The following is a 17884-nucleotide window of genomic DNA, read 5'->3' on the forward strand; positions in this document are numbered from 1 at the left end:
TGAATAAATTAGCCCTGGAGGCACCTCATGAGTAGGCTGCAGGTTTGAGTTCATGTTCAGCCAGTGAAAGGAAGATGGCTGTGGCTACTAACTAGAGCAAGACCGAGAGCTTGATGAAGTCTCTTGCACTAGTTTTCACACACTGTGTTCTTCTCTGTTGGCTCGCTCAGGTGTCTCCCTGCTCAGCATGCTGCTGTCTGGGACCTCCACCCAATGCTCCTGCCTTTACAGGGTGCATGAGTTCTCAAACTTGGAGTTAACGACTTCCTCAGTGAGGCAAAACTCTTCAACATTAGGCATGACAAAAACACAACTCGGGACCCCTTGTGAATCTAGTCACCATGTTTCCACCCCACAAAGAGGCCTGTACATGCATTCTTCATTCTGAGTATTCTTATATATATTCATGACAAATTTCAAACAGAAAATGCTTTCACAAATAAACACAGATGAAGCACAATACTTCTATGTATAGTACACATTCAACTTTGATCACTAATTTAGCTGATTTGCATATAAATTATAAACGCCATGGTAACAGACTACTGTTTTTTCCCTCCAAAGACAATATTTAATATAATAAACTAATATAATATAAATCACAAAATAAAATTTTTATTTACTGAAATTTACTTTGAGAACATGTCACTAAAGAGCTGTCTTCACGTGGCTTGGTCTGGTAGAGTTATGAAAAATTCTTTGTGGGGGTTGGGGGGTGGGTAGGGCTGGGAGGAAGACCTCTAGCCAGTGAGATTTATAGCATCACTGACTCAAATAAAACTAATTTTAACAACAGCAATCTGAAATTATAAAACAGAAACACACCTGGGTAGCAGAGCAACACAAGTAGCCAGGAGGCAAACTAAGTAAAATACTGGGTCTGTCATGTGCTTTTCCATGATCCAGTAAGGATTTGATGGTGAGTTGTGGGTTTTGCAGGTTGCTCCAAAAGCCAGAGCGAAGCCGAAGTACAACAGGATACTGCCAACTATAACTACTGTATGTATCCAAGTCTGCAATTCAGAAAAGGAAACAAATCAGATTTTAAACTGTAAACAGACACACCTGTAACACCTGTGTGTACATGTGTGTACACATCCATGCATGAACATGCACATACTCTTTTTCCAAGGACAGCTATGTAATGTAACAGAGGATAGATTTGTTCAGGTAATATTCCTAATTTTATACAAAAGATTCCAGGAAGAATGGAGCCTTCCTCCTACAATTCATAGGTAACCTAGCCATTTAATTTTTTTTTATTCTACTAAATGCACATCTTTTGATTCCTGTGTGAATGACATTTTTTGTGTCATTTGCCTTAGATGACCACCTCATTCACTGGCAGCAAAGTAAGCCTTCTCAAGCAAATGGAGCAAGACCTTCACATGACACTACCGCTATATATCTTGCTTGAGACATGAACTGTTCTACATTAGGTATAAAACTACAGAAAACTCCAAACAGCTATAATAGTTACTATGGAAACAACACTGCCATTGGTCTGACAGCTTGCCGACACTGAAAAACACCAAATAAAAGCCATTTAAGTAATGTATTCCTATTCAGAGCATGGATACACTCATGCTACCCATATATTCTCAATAAAGATGTTTTTATCACTGCTGCCATGCTCCCAAAAGGACAATGAAAAGACTGAATCATAACTTGAAATTTCATCCATTATGAAATAATCCTAATAACTGTTTTTCAAAAGAAAAAAGACAGTGAAGAAATAAAACCCATTAATCTGTGTCCTTCTACTGTAAATATTATTGTATTTTCTTTAAAATTATGCAAAATAGCCAAGTATTACCCTCGTAAGGGCTATCAATTTACCTAAGCTAATGCAGATGCTTTAGCTTGCACAGACTTAATTAAAAACTGGCATAGCATTTCTGTAGCATATTGGTTCTCTAGTTCTGGCACCAAAATATATGTCTGAATTATTTATCCTGGCCACAGAGCAGATCATCAGTTCCCAGCTTTCCAAATCAACAGTTCATATTGTTGCCTTTGAGACGCAAGCTTCGGGAACTAATGAAGGCTCAGTAGATCACTGGTTGGTTTTACCATTTGCAAAAGTCAGCTGACATCCCCAAAACCACCGTACTCTAACGAGGCAGGAACCTTTCACTATTTACAAATAATTTTGAGGCCAAATTGTGTTAATTTTAGTCATACAAGTACCACTATTGTCTCCAATGATAGGTGCATTAGGTGAGCTCACATGGTCACATAAACAAAATGTTTAGGTTTTGGCCCTTTTATACTTACTTTGTTCTGTATACAAAGGCCTGTCTTCTGTTTAATTTCAGTGAAAGCTGTATGCACATGCTCTGTTAAGAATATACTCTTTTGGAAACAAAGTACTCACCACAGACTTGCACTCAATGAGGAGGTGAAATAATATTATGAAGAGCGCTGCTGTGTTTATAGGGTTTCCAAAAGAAAAAATGTCTATGTCTGAGTCACAGTAAGTCTGTAAAGGAAGACAGCAGTAAGTATAATATATTCATTACGTATAGTCCTAATACACAAACTGGCATGAATAGTTTCAATATCATACATATTTGCATGCACGCAGTTCAGCTCAGTTCCAATGATGATCCTGTTAGTCCACATTTATGTATGAGGAAGTAAAATCAAACACTTCATTTTATTCTCTAATTTGCCTGGGGTTTTAATATGTTAAAATGTATAAATTTATTTCACATCCAGCACTTACAAAGTAAGGCACAAAAAAGCAAACGAGACTTTGGTAAAATGCATCCAGCAAGGTTATCCAGAAAGTTGAAGGCACGTAAGCCTGTAAGAAAGATAGATAATGGCATTAAAACAAATGGAACAAATTGCTGCATCCTTAATTAGCATTAATTTGGATTTGGGGAAAGATTTATCTACAGAAGTAATTCCAGTTAGTTTCCCAATGAAGAGGCATCTTTTGTATTACGATAATAAGAATGAAGAGCTCACTAATAGTTAGCTACACGTGTGGAGTATTTCCATCAACAGCCAGATCTAGGAACACTGATCTTACAGCGGTTTCTGCCAGAACAGACCTACCAGAGCCTTACCCGAGTACTAAGGAAGGGAGAGGGCTAGGGGACAGTGAATTACCTTAGCAGCTTACCATCACTGAATGTCAAGTCCCACTTTCTTCTATCTCCGCCCCCTTCTTTTTGGTACATGTGCTTCTACCTCTCAATTTGTGCTGGTTGACTCCTCTGAGTGGACCACACCCCTTTGTGAGCTAACTTAGCTCACTAGAATGTGAGAAATGAATTCATTTTTCTGCTGAAGTAACACACTGCTGCTTTAGTGAGTTAAATCAGCTCCTGGAAGGAGCTGATGGGACAACCGAGCTGACACAAGGAAGATGGTCTAGCTATGTGGGTGCAAACAGGTAACAAGAAGAAAAGAAGGGAAAAGAGGAGAAGGAACGAGCCTTCTTCACTCAGTGGCAGCAAACTGGATGACAGCTCCACCACTTATGAAACCATAGCTGCATGTGCCCTGGCTCAGATATATCCCATTCCTTCAGCCACTAAATTTGAGACACATACGTGAGCAGTCTAGTCACCCAGGACTTCCTCTACAATTGATTGATGAAGTAGTATGTCACTACCTTCTATTGTTATAATAAAGTAAAATAATATTTTAATTAAGTGTTAAATTTAAAAAAAGATTACATTAAAATTATGACAGAGTTCACGCTAAGCAAAGTAGAAACCAGGACAAAGCTCACTGATTTATATAATTTTGATTTAGAGACTACGCCCTGCTCCCTGCGGTCTTCTGTGCTAAATGTTTGGACAGAATTTACTTAGAGCAGATATGATGTGTAGTGTTTTCAGATGGGAGAAAAGTGCCACCAGCAAATTCCAGAACATACCCATAAGGGGAAAAGAACCCTGAGTGACAGAACTTTCTTGAGGATTACTTGAAAGGAATCTGCTCTGGTTCTTAGCTATTCCTCAGTACTTTGCCAGTTGAGACCCTTATATGACAGTGAAAAGACAGTATCCAGTCCCCTTATCTTTAAAAGTAAGCCCAGATGCTTAAAAGAAACCCATTTTGAGGAAGCATGTTGATAGCTGAGGCAGTGAATGAAGTGAACGTGCTGGTAACAAAGTTTATCTAGTACACTGCTTCACGTGAAGCCCTTACTTTCTCTTGTTATCCAAACATCTGATAAGATTGGGTGTACAGCTGAAAAGAGCCTACAAAAAACTTTTGAAAAAACAGCTTTTATTTGTGCACATACTGCACAGGCCTAGGTACTTTTCTAATGAAGTGGTTTTAAACTGCATGTTTGCCTGATGTGAACCATGAAGGAAAGACAGACAGAAATGGCTCAAATGCTGACCATCTGAATTTGCTTCAGGCCAAGCATTCTTTAACCTACCACAGATTTTTGGGTCATCATGTACAGCTGTGGGACCTGCATGAGTATCTCCGCAGACACATCTTTGTCCAAGACACCATAAATGATGGGTGGCACTGATGTAAAAAGGAGATTGAAAAGAATCAAGATCCAGTAGTCAGTCATTGACGTGCCTGAAAACCCACAGAAGAACTGGTACCAGAACAGGAGGTTCACATATGCCTGAAAAGTCAAAGATGACATGATAAAATGTTACCTGTAGACAAGTGTTTTAAAAGTCAGGAGAAAAACTGTCTTTTAAAATTTTAAAAGGAAATTCTAGGCAGATCCTAGCTCTAATTACAGTCATCTGTGGAAAATTAAGTATAAATGCTATGAAGTTCACGCCAATCCCACACTTCAAAATTATATTTGACTAGCACACAGCTTTACATTTCAAAATTGGACATGACTTGTTTAAATAGTCATGCTGCCACCACAATAGTAAAGCCCATTACCCAGTGTTTAATCAAATCAGACAATGGCTTTGAGTGGGAAATTCAGTGCAAGGAATAACAGTCTCTGGTGTCTGCAGACATAAATGGGAAACTGAATTGCCTGACATGCTTTTTATGTCTTTTTGAACTCATTCACAGTAGAAACTAACAAAGAATATAAAGCCCCACTAAGCCCTTCAGTGCTCTCATCCCTGTCCCAGGAATGGGATAGCTACCTACCACGTTCTTGTAGAAATAGTAAAGCACCATGTTGGTAAGTCTGGTGTAACACCAGTGACCATGGACAAGCAGCAGCTTCCTGAGGTGTCTAAACTGAGAGATTGCAAAGTCACTTGCCATCACAGCCTGCAATGCACATGAAGGAAAGGATATGTTATATCCAAACTGTTAAAGATAAGTTTCAGATACTGCCAAGTGAGCAACCTACCTACTGTTGGAAACTGTTATTTTATGATTTTTTTATACATAGTGCTTATGGTCTTACCCTCACTCAGATCTGAGCCTCTCCATACAACATTTTACACTAACACACAGAGCTCAGCCCAGCACAACATAGGCAAGAACACAGCAGTCTTTATTATTACGACACAGCTGCACAGAAATCACTGAAAGAGCTTAGGCTGCTTGTTTCCTGGCAGGACATGAGTAATAGGGAGTTCAGTGACAGGCAGCAAGCTCTGTCATTTGGAGTCTGAACCTCTGCAGCGTTCAGCTTCTGAGTGCTCCTCAAAGAGCGCTGAAGCCTGGGTGTGAGCTCAGGCTGCAAACTCTTGCCCATGTACGGCAATGGACTGTGGACCACTGGGCTTCCGGGGTAAACTCTGAACCGATTTAAAATGGAATCTGATGCCATTTGCAGCTGTCTCTGTATACACTACCTGCATGCCTTCTTGGCCTGATATTCCCACACCAATGTCAGCTACCTGGATCATACTGACATCATTGGCACCATCACCTACAGAGGAAAGAAAAGAAGAAAAATCAAAACTAACTTCACTTATTTGGAATGCAACCTGGAGGCAGCTTTGCTGGCTATCACATCGCCATGGAGGTGGCAGGAAGAGATAAATATACAAGAACACCAGAGAGTTCAGAGAAAAACATTTTTATGGCCAACAGTGCAGCCTATGGAAAACCCTACAGAAAGCAGGTTTAGTAAGTGGAAGGCCTGACTGAACTGAGCTGTATTCTCCAAATGGATACTGGCTGTTCCTTTTGTCAGAATTTAGCTGGTATGATAGAACAGAAAATATGGGTGTTTTAAATCACAGCCAGGCCTGTCTCCTCTCCATACCTATTTTGGGGGGTTGTGATAGAGGATGAGAAGGAAAACTTGCTTGCTCCTTTGGACGTGTTACATAACACTGTGCACGACTGCTGCTCTTCTTGCTGCTTTAAATTACCATGACTAAGTGTTATGGACTAAATTTGCTAGTGCAGAAGACTAACATCGTCTTATGTCAGAAACAACTACGATTCAAAGGATTATCTTCCTTTGAAAGTAAATTTTGTGACAGACATTAACAAAAATTAGGAGAGAAGAAACTGGCTTCTACTTCTTTTCAGAAAAAAGAAGATAACCACAGGACTCACCTACAGCTAATGTCATTGCCTTTAGCTTATTTCGCACCAGTCTGACCAGGACACTCTTCTGCAGGGGTGTGGCTCGGCAGCAGACTACAGCCCGACATTTTTCTGTGAGTTCCAAGAAAATATCCTGTAGGCTGTCATGAAGGACATGCTCTAAAGTCCTTCCGTCAATAACCAGGCCTGCACTGAACCCTGCAGCTTGGGTGGAGGAACTTGCAGAGACATTCCTAAGTTTCTGACAGGGTGGTTTTTTGGCAAAAGTATTCTTCTGGATGTCTTCTAAAATTTTGCTCATCACCAACGCACAGGCATCCTAATTAAAGACAAAAGAAAGGCAACACTAAATACTGTTTGTGTTCTGGCTCCCTTTTCAATTTGTAAAATACAAATGGAGAAAAGGTCAGATGCTGCCCTTGCGTAGCATTTCACTTGAATCCAGAAAGGCTCAGACATAAGGCTGAATAACACTTTAAAATCACAAAGGATACAGTCTGTTGTTAATAAAAGGGCCTGTGATTTAACTTTGCTTAAGTAGCTTGGCTTGGGTATTGTACTAGGAGAAGGGAAAAAACTGAAGCAAATCAGAAAATCTTCATAGACTAGCAGAAAAAACAACCATTAAGGATTCTGCAATATAAATACAGCTTTGATAGAAGACTTTTGCTCTCTATATTTCTTTTGTCTGGCATGCAAAGCCAAAAATGCATTTCAATTCAGATTATAGGCGAGCTGCAATGAGTTACTAAAGACCTGGCCTTGGGGAATCTTTTACCTTGTCATAATCAATATCAGATGCCCCAAAGGTTCTTGATATCAATATATGTAACGTGCATGCTATATAGAAGAAAATACATATTCTTAAATGTTCTCATTATTTTACTTTGAAATGTAACAGTATCAAATTCCATCTATTTTTTATTTCAAAGCCCAGTCAGGAGGATGAGCACTTCTGCAAAAGAGACTCCATTCTCACTGTTAAAACACTCATTCCTCAGTAGGAAAAAAGAAAGAAGAAAGCATTAGCAAGAATCAAACCCCAAGTTTTCCTCAAACACAACTGGTCTAAAAATCCTTTCTTTTTCACTTTATCCTCCCCAGAGTTACCACTTGTCACACAATCTTTTACAGCAGATACAAACTGAATTTCTAAAGTAATGTATAAGCAGACATATTTTTTATTAAAAATATACATTTTTTATTAAAAAAAAAAAAAACAACCCAAAAGGTCTTAGATAATCCTCCAGTCATTTAGAGAAGTCTCAGATTTCATGTCTGCTCTGAGGAGAGACATTTCATACACTGGCTTTACCAGTTACTGTTAGCAATTTCTCTCTTAGGAAACTGATAAATAAGTTTTATTCTTTGAATAAAGAAATTGATAAAAATGAAGATTTGAAAAACAGCTGGTTATAAGCATGCACAAGAGGACACAACGATCAAGTAGGATTAAACTTGCCACCCAAAAGAGCAACATTTTTCACCACTCTATCACATGACTCAATTACTGGGTGATGGGGAGAAGGTGGCTTTTTCTCTGATAAGATTGTTGGCAGATTAGTTTTCCTGAATAGTGTGCAATGTACTTTAATGAGACAATTCTTTGTACATTTATGCAAGACAAGCAGGGCTGAGGTATTATATTACACAAAGCAGCACAAAACTTAATTCAATAGAATTTGCATGACAATAATTCTTACATTGTTAATATGCTGTTACTCAAAGCCATTTGAGATCTCTAATAACATGTGAAGCATGTCAACTCCCTAACCTACCCCAAAAAGAAATTAAGCAGTCTATTCAATTAAAATAATTAATGGTCATTTAGGGACTGTATATAAAGAAATAGATGTTACATATGTATAAAGGATTTCATATTTTACCTGCAAGGAAGCAAACCATCAGTTTTCCAGTATTTTCATCTTCCAAGAAATCATGCTGTCTTTGGTCAGTTGGGAAAGCAGAGAACATTTAATTTTTCCTTATTGCCCTGTGTTACAGCCTGACTAAATTTTTCAGCAGAAAAAAGAAAAGTGTAGTTTTCCACTCACCCTACTCTGTGATTTGAGAGTGAAGATTCTGTCATCTGGTTCCAGCAGTTTACAGGCATAGGCAATGTTGACAGCTGTCTCTCTCTTGTCACCTGTCAGCATCCATATTTTTATTCCTGCTTTCCGTAATACCTGTATTGTGTCTGGAACGCCCTCCTGCAGGCGATCTTCAATGCCAGTGGCACCTTAATTTAGACAAGCAGAAGGATAAGTGCTGCTGTATTTCCAAAACCAAACCACTGCAAGAGTGACAGGACAAGATGGTCTTCTGTGTGTATCCACATCCCAAAACAGACACCCTACCGGGACATGCTTGGGAATCCCTCCCTTCCACATCTTTCTGTCCCAGAGCCCATCACATGCGAGTTTGTTGACACATACCCTCATTACAGCCTCAGGGGCCTCCAACTCTTCACAAGACCCTTTCTCATGCCAACTTTTCTCATTCTCACAGTTGTTCCATCCCACAGTCCATCCCACAGACTCCCAGGCTTCTCATGACAAATGTACTCCATTATTCCAACTCCCTCCTACCTCAGGCTACCCCAAACCTCAATCCTTCCTATCTCAAGGCCCACTTCTCTTCCTTATTCACAACTGTGCTCCAGGCTGAATTCTCTGTACCTCTTGTCCCAAGTCCTCACCTTTTCCGCACCAAAATTGCCTCTCCTTATATCATATTTTTGCACACTGCTGCAAAGACCTGCCATTCATCATCGGGTTTCTCAACTACTCATCATTGCAGTACCTCCTGTCCCAGGTCCTTTCAATTCATAGCACTAAACTATGTTTTGCCCTTCCTCCTGCCTCCACTGCCAACCTTGACATATTCCGCCACAGGGAGGAAACACCTGCTCTAACACACAGCTCTTAGTGGTTTTGGAAGACATGCAACAACAACAAAAAAAATGTCTTTAACAGACATATCCTCTTTTCTGGTGTGCAGACCTGTGTCCCTAAAACGAGCTTAGAAAATCTTCTATTCTGGTAACAATGAGGTAGCACAACATCAGCATCATCCATCTCTGAGAAGCTGCAGTGTCAGTGATTTACTACAGTACAGTATATTTTCATGGCTTTTCACAATACAAAGAGTACTAAATCAAACCAGGAGACATGGTTTGGCTTGTGGGATTCTCAGGCTAAAAGACTTTCTCAGAAAGAAACTGCTGTCCTCCATAATCCTGGCAATACTGACATGATTTGAATTTTTGCTTGTTGTTCTTTGAGGACAAAGTCTTCATTTCTCAGTCCTAAGAGGACAGTCAGAGTTACAGCTGCAGTAATACACCAGGTAATGTTTATTAAGAAAGCAAAGGAAGTCTCAGAGAAGCAGAATGAGAAGTGCTGTAAGTAGTTTTACTCTGCAGATTACAAGGTACATAACCCATTGCAAGTGTACCCAAGATAGAAGAGGTACTGAAAGCAAGCACCTTGGCAGCATGAAAGCATTTACCCTTCTTATTCCCACTCCCATTTAATGACAGGGTCAACCCATATTGCTTACTGTCCCGTTAGAGACATGAGACAAAAAATGCCTTGGCCTGCAGAACAGCAGGTCTCCACAGCAACTAGACTTCCTTCTACTGACTCTGGTGCAAAAGAGTACCTGTATAGCACATCATCCCTTAAAACTACAGCAGCTAGCAGCACTGCTCTGGCTCCTCTCCAGAAACTGAACCCAGTAATCCCTGAATTCCTTTTATTTAGTAACAAGGTTTATGGCTTTTGCCCTGAGCAGACATGGCACAAAATAAGGGAAGTAACACCTTTCCACACAACAGGATCTGTTTCTCTTTAGCATCGAGCATGACCTGCTTTTACCACCAGTCAGATCTTTGCACTTTGTTTTCCAAATGTTATTTGCTGGGCTATTATCCCAGACTGCCTGCAGTTTACCTTTTCAAACGTTTTTCATTTTGTTTTGGCCTCCCCATTTCTGCACAACTGAATGACCACTAGAGGAATGGTTCCTGCCAGAAGCATGCCTGACTTCTTATCTCCATGTTATTACAGGAGGACACAGCACGAGCACACCTGCTGTGCCACAAATCCAACAGTGATGGAAAACATGCCCCGAAGTGGGATCTGTGACTGTTTGCCCAGGCAGGCCTGTGATTTGTTGTTATCGTTTCACATGCGTATTATGATGACACTTAAAAACTATAGTGAGCACAAAAAAGAAAACAAATAAAAAAAAAATTCAGTAAAACTTTACCCTTTACAAACAACAGAAGAGCAATAGCTGCCTTCAGAGTGTTTTACAACTAGTACAAACTTACCAGCAAGCTCTATGAAAATTCAGGAGTGACAATAAATTCTAGGTCTGTAGAAAGCTATGTGCTACACAGATTGAGGCTAGCCCAGATCCCTGCAGGTAAATTCCAATTATGAACAACATGTAGTTTCCTGGGAGTTACAGCATTTTCTACCCACCGAGCAAAGTGAGTTCAGTCTCAAGCTTGATGGCAGATTCAAGCAGCAGCTCCTCCCTGTTGTCAATACTGGTTTCCGCTAAAAAATGATGATTTAACCACTCTGCATATTCTGCATCACTCATCACCTATAGAGTTAGATAAAACATATGGCATGTATCCATAGTGTGTTTTCAAAGGCATCTCAAAAGTGTCCTCACAGTTACTTCTGCTGTCCACATACAGAAGCCAGAAGCACAGCCCCTGGCAGTGCATCACTTACATGCCCCAACATGTCCATGGATTTAGTACGATGTTCATAGTGTTAGATTACTTTGTCAGGCTTCCTAAACTATGTTACTCACTGGTACCCTACAGGTTCCCAGAGCTGCCCAGCAGATTTCCATCTAGACAGAAGGCAGGCAGGCCAATGAGCGTAGTACACTCTGCCTTCTGCTCTTCTGCTGCAGCACTGACACAGCTGCAGAGTCACTGCACAGCTGTGTACAGCTTGATGACGGTACAGTTACACAGACTGTACTTCCACTTTGCATAAGGCTTTGTAAAGAGGTTTCTTGCCTGTTTCAATCCCCATAGAATTTTACTTCTGAGCAGCTTTGAATTTAAAATGGAATCTCAAAACATCACTTTATTTTTGCATCCAAAGGTTCTAACACTGCAAACTGCTTGTGTAATGCAATAAACCAGGTCTGACTTCATTTGTTTTCTGTGTCTGGAACTCCAACCAGGTTAAGTTTCACAGAAGGAGACCTGGTCAGGGCTCTCAAGGAAAAATCAGGATATCTGACAAGCCCTGTTTTATTAAGCTGCTTGACATCCTAAACTGACAACAACTATGGCAATCTAACGGAAGTCAGGAATTGAGTTGGGTCAGATTACAAATTCCTCCTGAATGAACATAAGGATAAACAAAATGTGGCAACAGAAGTATCTGTTTAGAAGCAGTAATGTCTGCTCCGTTGGTGATACCACTCAGGTTGGTCACAGACTGTAAACATTCTTAAAAATATGCATTAAAAGGAATACCTTCTTAGCAATACACAGAGTGCGCAGTCCTCTTCTGGCGTAGTCATCCAAATGCTTTTGAGTTCTCTCTCTGATCTTCTTTTGTTCCTTTTCTGTATTATTAGTACCTACTATCACACAAAAAGCAAAGAAAGAAATTAAATATGCATTCTTATGCTAAATTTAGCACAAAATTTTGAAGGTCTAAATAAATTTAGCACAAAATTTTGAAGGTCTAAATAAGTTTTAAAAATACCAAAACGTTAACAAGTTTTTTTTAACTGTGAATATATCTTCATGTTTGCACAATGTACCATGGCTGTATCTATAGTGAGCATGCAGTGCGCCAGTCTGCCCAAGCAGTGAGGGGGAACCCATCTCGTACAGATACATCTTTGCATGCCACTAGTATATCAAAATGTTTTCCTAAAATAAAGTTATTTTCTAAAATTAACTGTGCCACAAACACCTAAGCAGCTTTACTGTCACTGGTCTAGTAGGAGGGAGCTAAAAGGGAAGGCACAGTAAAGCTTTTTTAAAAATAACTGTTAAAGGGTGGACTATTCGGACAGGCATTCCACTCACGTACCTTTGGATACGTGTAAGTGAGGTTCCAAGTTTACCTTGAGAATCAAAGCAAGGAGAGGCACCTCCAGATATGAAATTACCCTCCATGTAAGATGACAGATTTTGGAGGTCCTGTTTCTGCTCCATGGTCTAGAGGCTTTTTGTCTAGATTTTAGATAGATAACTGGGTGAATTAAAATCCACCCTTGGAATTGGAAATATCTCTCTTCCTCACTGAAATCAGCCAGCCATGGAACATACAAACGAAACTCCTTTTTGCAGAAAGCAAGCCTTTAAAAATAATTCCTTTATATTACTTTCCAAACTACTAAAAAAAACCCTTTGGAACATCTTCTGAACTGAAATATATTTAGGTATTTATTTCTAACATACACATACAATATTTTCTCTTTACTGCATTCAGTTAAAAATCAATGGCTGCTCACTACAGTGTATGAATAAATCAGTGCTTAAACAACCTGGTGCATGCCTCCTGTGGCAGATGCAAAAAAACATTTACCCCCATTTATCCCCAAACAACATGGCCCAGCAGGCGGGACCACACAACTTTACAGTTATTATTACTATGACACCTAGAAACACAGAAATAGTCAGTAGTCAAGGAAAAAAAAAACTCAAAAAGCACTGATATGTGACATCTGCAACCCATACCTCTCTCCAACAGCTCAGAAACGCTAACACAAGTAAAGGCTAGAAAGGATCTCATTCTAAGAAACACCTCTCACTCTGTAGCACAAGCCAACTATTCAAGCAGATGACCTTACTTTGTAACTGTGAATACTTCAGTTGGCTCCAAAGGGTCTGCTTAGACACCACTAAATCCTTCAAATAGCAGCTGCTTCTCTCTTCTCAGTTTCCACACCAGCACACAGTACAGCCATATCCAGGTGACAGGCAATACTACCTTTCTGGGTTCCCTATAAGGAACTATTCACAGGTAATAGTTCTGCTTGGTTACTTGTCTCTTCTCATGAATCAGGCCATATCTTAACTGTACTTAAGAACGACAAAGGTGAGCAAAGAATTAGAAGTTCTATAGATACCTTCAGATGCAGTTCTCAACAAATCCATCATGACTGAGTCTGCACCTTTTGTGTACACTACCACTTTGTTGGAGACTGGATGCCGCACCACCACTGACATCCTTTTCCGCACTGAATCAAAAGGCAGGATATGCAAAATCTGAAACGTTAAAGATCCCAGACCTGCAAAGTCCACAGTTACTTGATCTGGAGTCCTAGACTGTAAAATACATTTATAAGCCCTAGCAGCATGAACCAAGGCAGCTTCATCTGGACTCTCAGCTTCATAACATAGTTTAGGTAAGGGAGGCAATTCAATAGATGATGCAGCACTGTTGTGTTCACAGCCAGCAGCTACATTCAGCATATGTAGTTGTTGAGGCACTCGGGAATTTTCCGGGCTGTCACTATTGTGAGGCTCAGCAGCCCTTTGAGTAGCTCCATCCAAAGCAGGTGAAGCCAGTTTCATTCTGAAAATAGACAGTTTGCTCACAAAACTATTGGGGCTTTCAGATGATGACTCTTTTACACTTGGAAGTGGGGAGGAACTTAGTCTCCGGACTGACAACCTCTGGAACATCTGCCTGATTTCCTCAAGTGATTTAATAGGCATCCTACCCAGTGAAGAGAGTCTCATCTGGAACAGAACAATTAGAAAAAGCATTTATGTTAAATTCTTCTTATTTTATTACATTAAAGAGGGACAGCTTACAAACTGTGTATGTTTCTTAATGAATGTAGTATTTTAAAATTTACTCTAAGGTTGATTGCTTGTACTAAAGATGGCCAGCTCATTTAAACATATAACCATATGAGTACACTAAACAGCTTCTGTAAGACCTTCATTATTCAAACAAAAAGAATTGTAAAAATACTTCAGATCAAAAAACAGTAAGCCTTCCAAGTTCGATTCATGACTCCATGTAATACTTCTCTTTAGAACTGTTTCAGTAGTGAAACAGTATGACATTATAACTTTTAAAAGTTGTGCCAAATGGAACTAAACACTTAATTTTTGTTCTGAATTAGCACGATACTTGTGAAAAATAAACCAACTCCATACTTCTCACAGCAATTAGCTACAAGTACTGTTAAAAATACCATGCCTTACCAAAACTTTTTTAATGCCTGAATTTAAACCGAAAGACAGTTCCCCTCTCATCAATGTTACAAAATAATTGGCTTACTGTTACTCAGATCAGCTAGGCAGTTAATAGCTTACAAACAAGGAACAAGGTGTGCAAGTCTGACATTCTTTTCTTGTTACTGGAGAAGAGTTAAGAGTGAGTTATCACCAGGAAGCATGTTCTCCTTTGCCACTGAAAAGCATAAGGTAAGGATAGACTCTGGCTTCAGTTCTACTGCAATTGCATGCAAGTTGTAGTGTGTCTCCACTCAGCATCATGGAAATATAGACTAGGAACATCCTTTCATCACCTCTCCCTAAGGCAACACTGAAACTTTCCGTTGCCTTGAGCTCTTTCATGTCATTCCCTAATCGTGAACTCAGAAACCTCATGCCACATTGCCCCTCCCAACCTACCTACTAGTGACCTGGAGATCTTCTGGCCTGCTAGCAAGTAATCCAGAAATATTATTCTCAAAAACCCGAGAATCTCACCTGTATATTGTTCCACATCACCTTTAAAGAATGGATGATTAGTAGCTATGAACACAGCTGCCCCATCCACACATGGACATGTAGGCTGCCTACCACACTTTCTGGGAATGCCTGGAAGCACACTACAATACCAGGCTTATTTAGACATCGGAGGTACTTTATACTCCACAGGATACCTTTTGGGAATGTCTCCAGACATGGTTGTAGGTTCACTGCCTACATGGACACCAAAATCTAGTCCTGCACATATCATAAACATTTTTTTCAAAAGACAAAGTCAACAAATGGAAATCACCAGGGGATGAGGGGGAAGGAAATCAAAGCTGAACTTGGGAATTATCCTGCAACACAGTCAAAATTGGTAAAAGACGGGGTTATGAAAATCGCACTCAAAAAAAAAAAAAATTGAAAAAGATAGTATTATCATTAAAAAAATGTTAGGTTGTGTGCTCTTAAAACAAGAATTGGTCTCAGGAAGACTTAAATACACTCCAGACCATTAAACCAGGACAGTCTAGCAAATGCACTGTACATTCAAGGTGAGACCACTTTATATTATACTGCAAAACATTTTTTTCTTCAGACTATTACACATATGAAACTTGATCTTCCATCCTTTTGCTGATACTCTATTTGAATAGTCAGGGAACAGGTAAGAGCATTCTCAGTTCCAATATTCTGGGAGTCTTCTGAGATTATTCTTTTTTTCAGCCAACAAAAACCCATTTGTAAAGGTAACCTGAGTGTTAGGGTACTTTTAAAGGAAGCTATGCACACATCTGGAAAAACATAACATAGAAAATATCACAATTGCAATTTAATCTCAAAATTTGTCTTGTAGAAGTTACAAACAGTTTATACACAGAAGCAAAAATACTGAAGCCAAGCTTTTCTGCATGGGAAAAATGTTACCAGCACTATGTTGCACATTAACTTATTGCACTCCATGGGTTTACAGTAATTCCCTTCTTTCTAACAGGAAAAACCAATAGAGGAGAAAAGGAAAAAGCAATTAACTGACATTTAAAAAATGATCCTTTTGTAGTCAAACCAAAGGGATTTACGAATATGGCCAAATAGCCAAAAACAAGGCCGCCTTACCTTCTGACGTGGCTGATTGGGGACTGAAACTACAACAGTATTACAGATAGCCAGAGCAAGAAAGAAGTCGGTGATGTACATTGTCTCCAAAGATAACTTGCTGCTAGCTTCTTCTGATTGTTGATAGGAATGCGAAGAAATTTGACTGAACTTCTCCAGCAGTTGTGTGTCTGGTACAACATCTGTTTCCTGTTGATGAAATGAACAAAACTGTCCATTAGGATATAAGATTAGTCTCAGTCTCTGGAGGTTAAACCAGTTATAGATGAATGAAACGTAGAAGCTCATATAACTTCCCTCCTGTCAGATTCTGAGTTGGTTATACTAGGAAATAGAGGAACATGCTACTGTCTTCACTGCCTTGTGCTAGCCCACTGAAAATGGCAAACTCCATGCCCAGACATGCAAACAGTAGAGCCTTAGTTCATAGACACTTCAACAGAGCTCAAATACGATGAATGCTATTTAAACACTTTCCAGTATTGAAGCAGAGTTTTTACCTCTTATAACCTCCAATAAATACTGGTCATCTAGATATTTCATATTAAAACCAAACAAAACTACTAGAAACCTCTTAAAACAAAAGAACAAACTCTCATTGAGGTGAAGCTGGTCATTTCAGCTGGAGTGATAATGGACTCACGGCAGCAAGAACCAAAGCATACACCTTCATGACCCAAGGAACATCTGCAATGTCAGCTGCAAACAGGATGCAGCCAAGCAATCATGGGAGGCTCTGGTTTCGATGGGAGAGAGAAACGATTTCTTAAATGACAAGGACTCTGATCAAATGGGGGTAAAAATATATTCCTTCATGAGTTACTTCAGAAATTTAGCATCAAACCCAACAGCTTTTACTTACAATGGGGCTGCTGAAAGCAACATGTCCTGAGTGGGGAACATCACCTGCTCCATCTTCCCTTCCTAATGCAGGGTAATTACCAGACAACTGATTCAATGACTTTCTGTTCAAAGGTTCATTCACAGCTCTGCAGTTGTTCCCTGGCCATTTTGATATATGGGTCGAAGAGCCACACTGATGATCAGTTGAATCCTCATTCTCTGAATCTATCTCTTGATAGGATTCCAACCTCTTTGCTATAGAAAGGGAAACAAAATTATTGTTCCATGAGCAAAAAGAATTTTGTCTAAAATACTGCCTGGAGGTTCACAAAACGAATTTTTGAAGTAAGGAATTTAGTATATAGTTAAGAATAACCCACCATTTATGAAAAGTAAAACCCACAAGCAGCTATGACACTGACTTACTGTTTGGGACACTGCACTTCAAGAGCAACACTCCACTGAAGTGAATCCAGAAGAGGGAGCAAGAATGATCAGGGTTCTAGACAACATGAGCCACATGGAAACAGTAAAATAAGCTGGAGTTACACAGCCTCCAGAAGGGCACATTGACACGAGCCAAAAAGAGTCTTTAAGTACATGAAGGGCAATCACATAGAGAATGGAAATAGCCTGTTTTCTGTGCACACACAATAGGTAATAGAAGACACAATGGTTCTATATTGTGGCAAGACAGACTCAGGCTAGGTATCAGCAAAACTCTGTCAAAGAAGACATGACATACTA

The 17884-nt window shown here is 39.6% G+C and overlaps 1 protein-coding gene across 1 annotated transcript in view; it reads right to left on the reverse strand.

Annotated features, from left to right (window-relative positions):
* ATP10D (ATPase, class V, type 10D) overlaps positions 1-17884 on the reverse strand; it is a 34824-nt gene that overhangs the window by 2320 nt on the left and 14620 nt on the right. Inside the window, 13 exon segments of the mRNA XM_010291473.1 lie at positions 826-1013; positions 2378-2482; positions 2729-2809; positions 4409-4609; positions 5104-5229; positions 5763-5839; positions 6478-6787; positions 8523-8707; positions 10959-11085; positions 11984-12093; positions 13594-14209; positions 16295-16483; positions 17157-17392. Of these exon segments, the coding sequence (XP_010289775.1) occupies positions 826-1013; positions 2378-2482; positions 2729-2809; positions 4409-4609; positions 5104-5229; positions 5763-5839; positions 6478-6787; positions 8523-8707; positions 10959-11085; positions 11984-12093; positions 13594-14209; positions 16295-16483; positions 17157-17392 (2551 nt within the window).

Source organism: Phaethon lepturus, unplaced genomic scaffold (assembly GCF_000687285.1).
Source record: "Phaethon lepturus isolate BGI_N335 unplaced genomic scaffold, ASM68728v1 scaffold7150, whole genome shotgun sequence".
In the NCBI taxonomy this organism is placed as follows: domain Eukaryota; kingdom Metazoa; phylum Chordata; class Aves; order Phaethontiformes; family Phaethontidae; genus Phaethon; species Phaethon lepturus.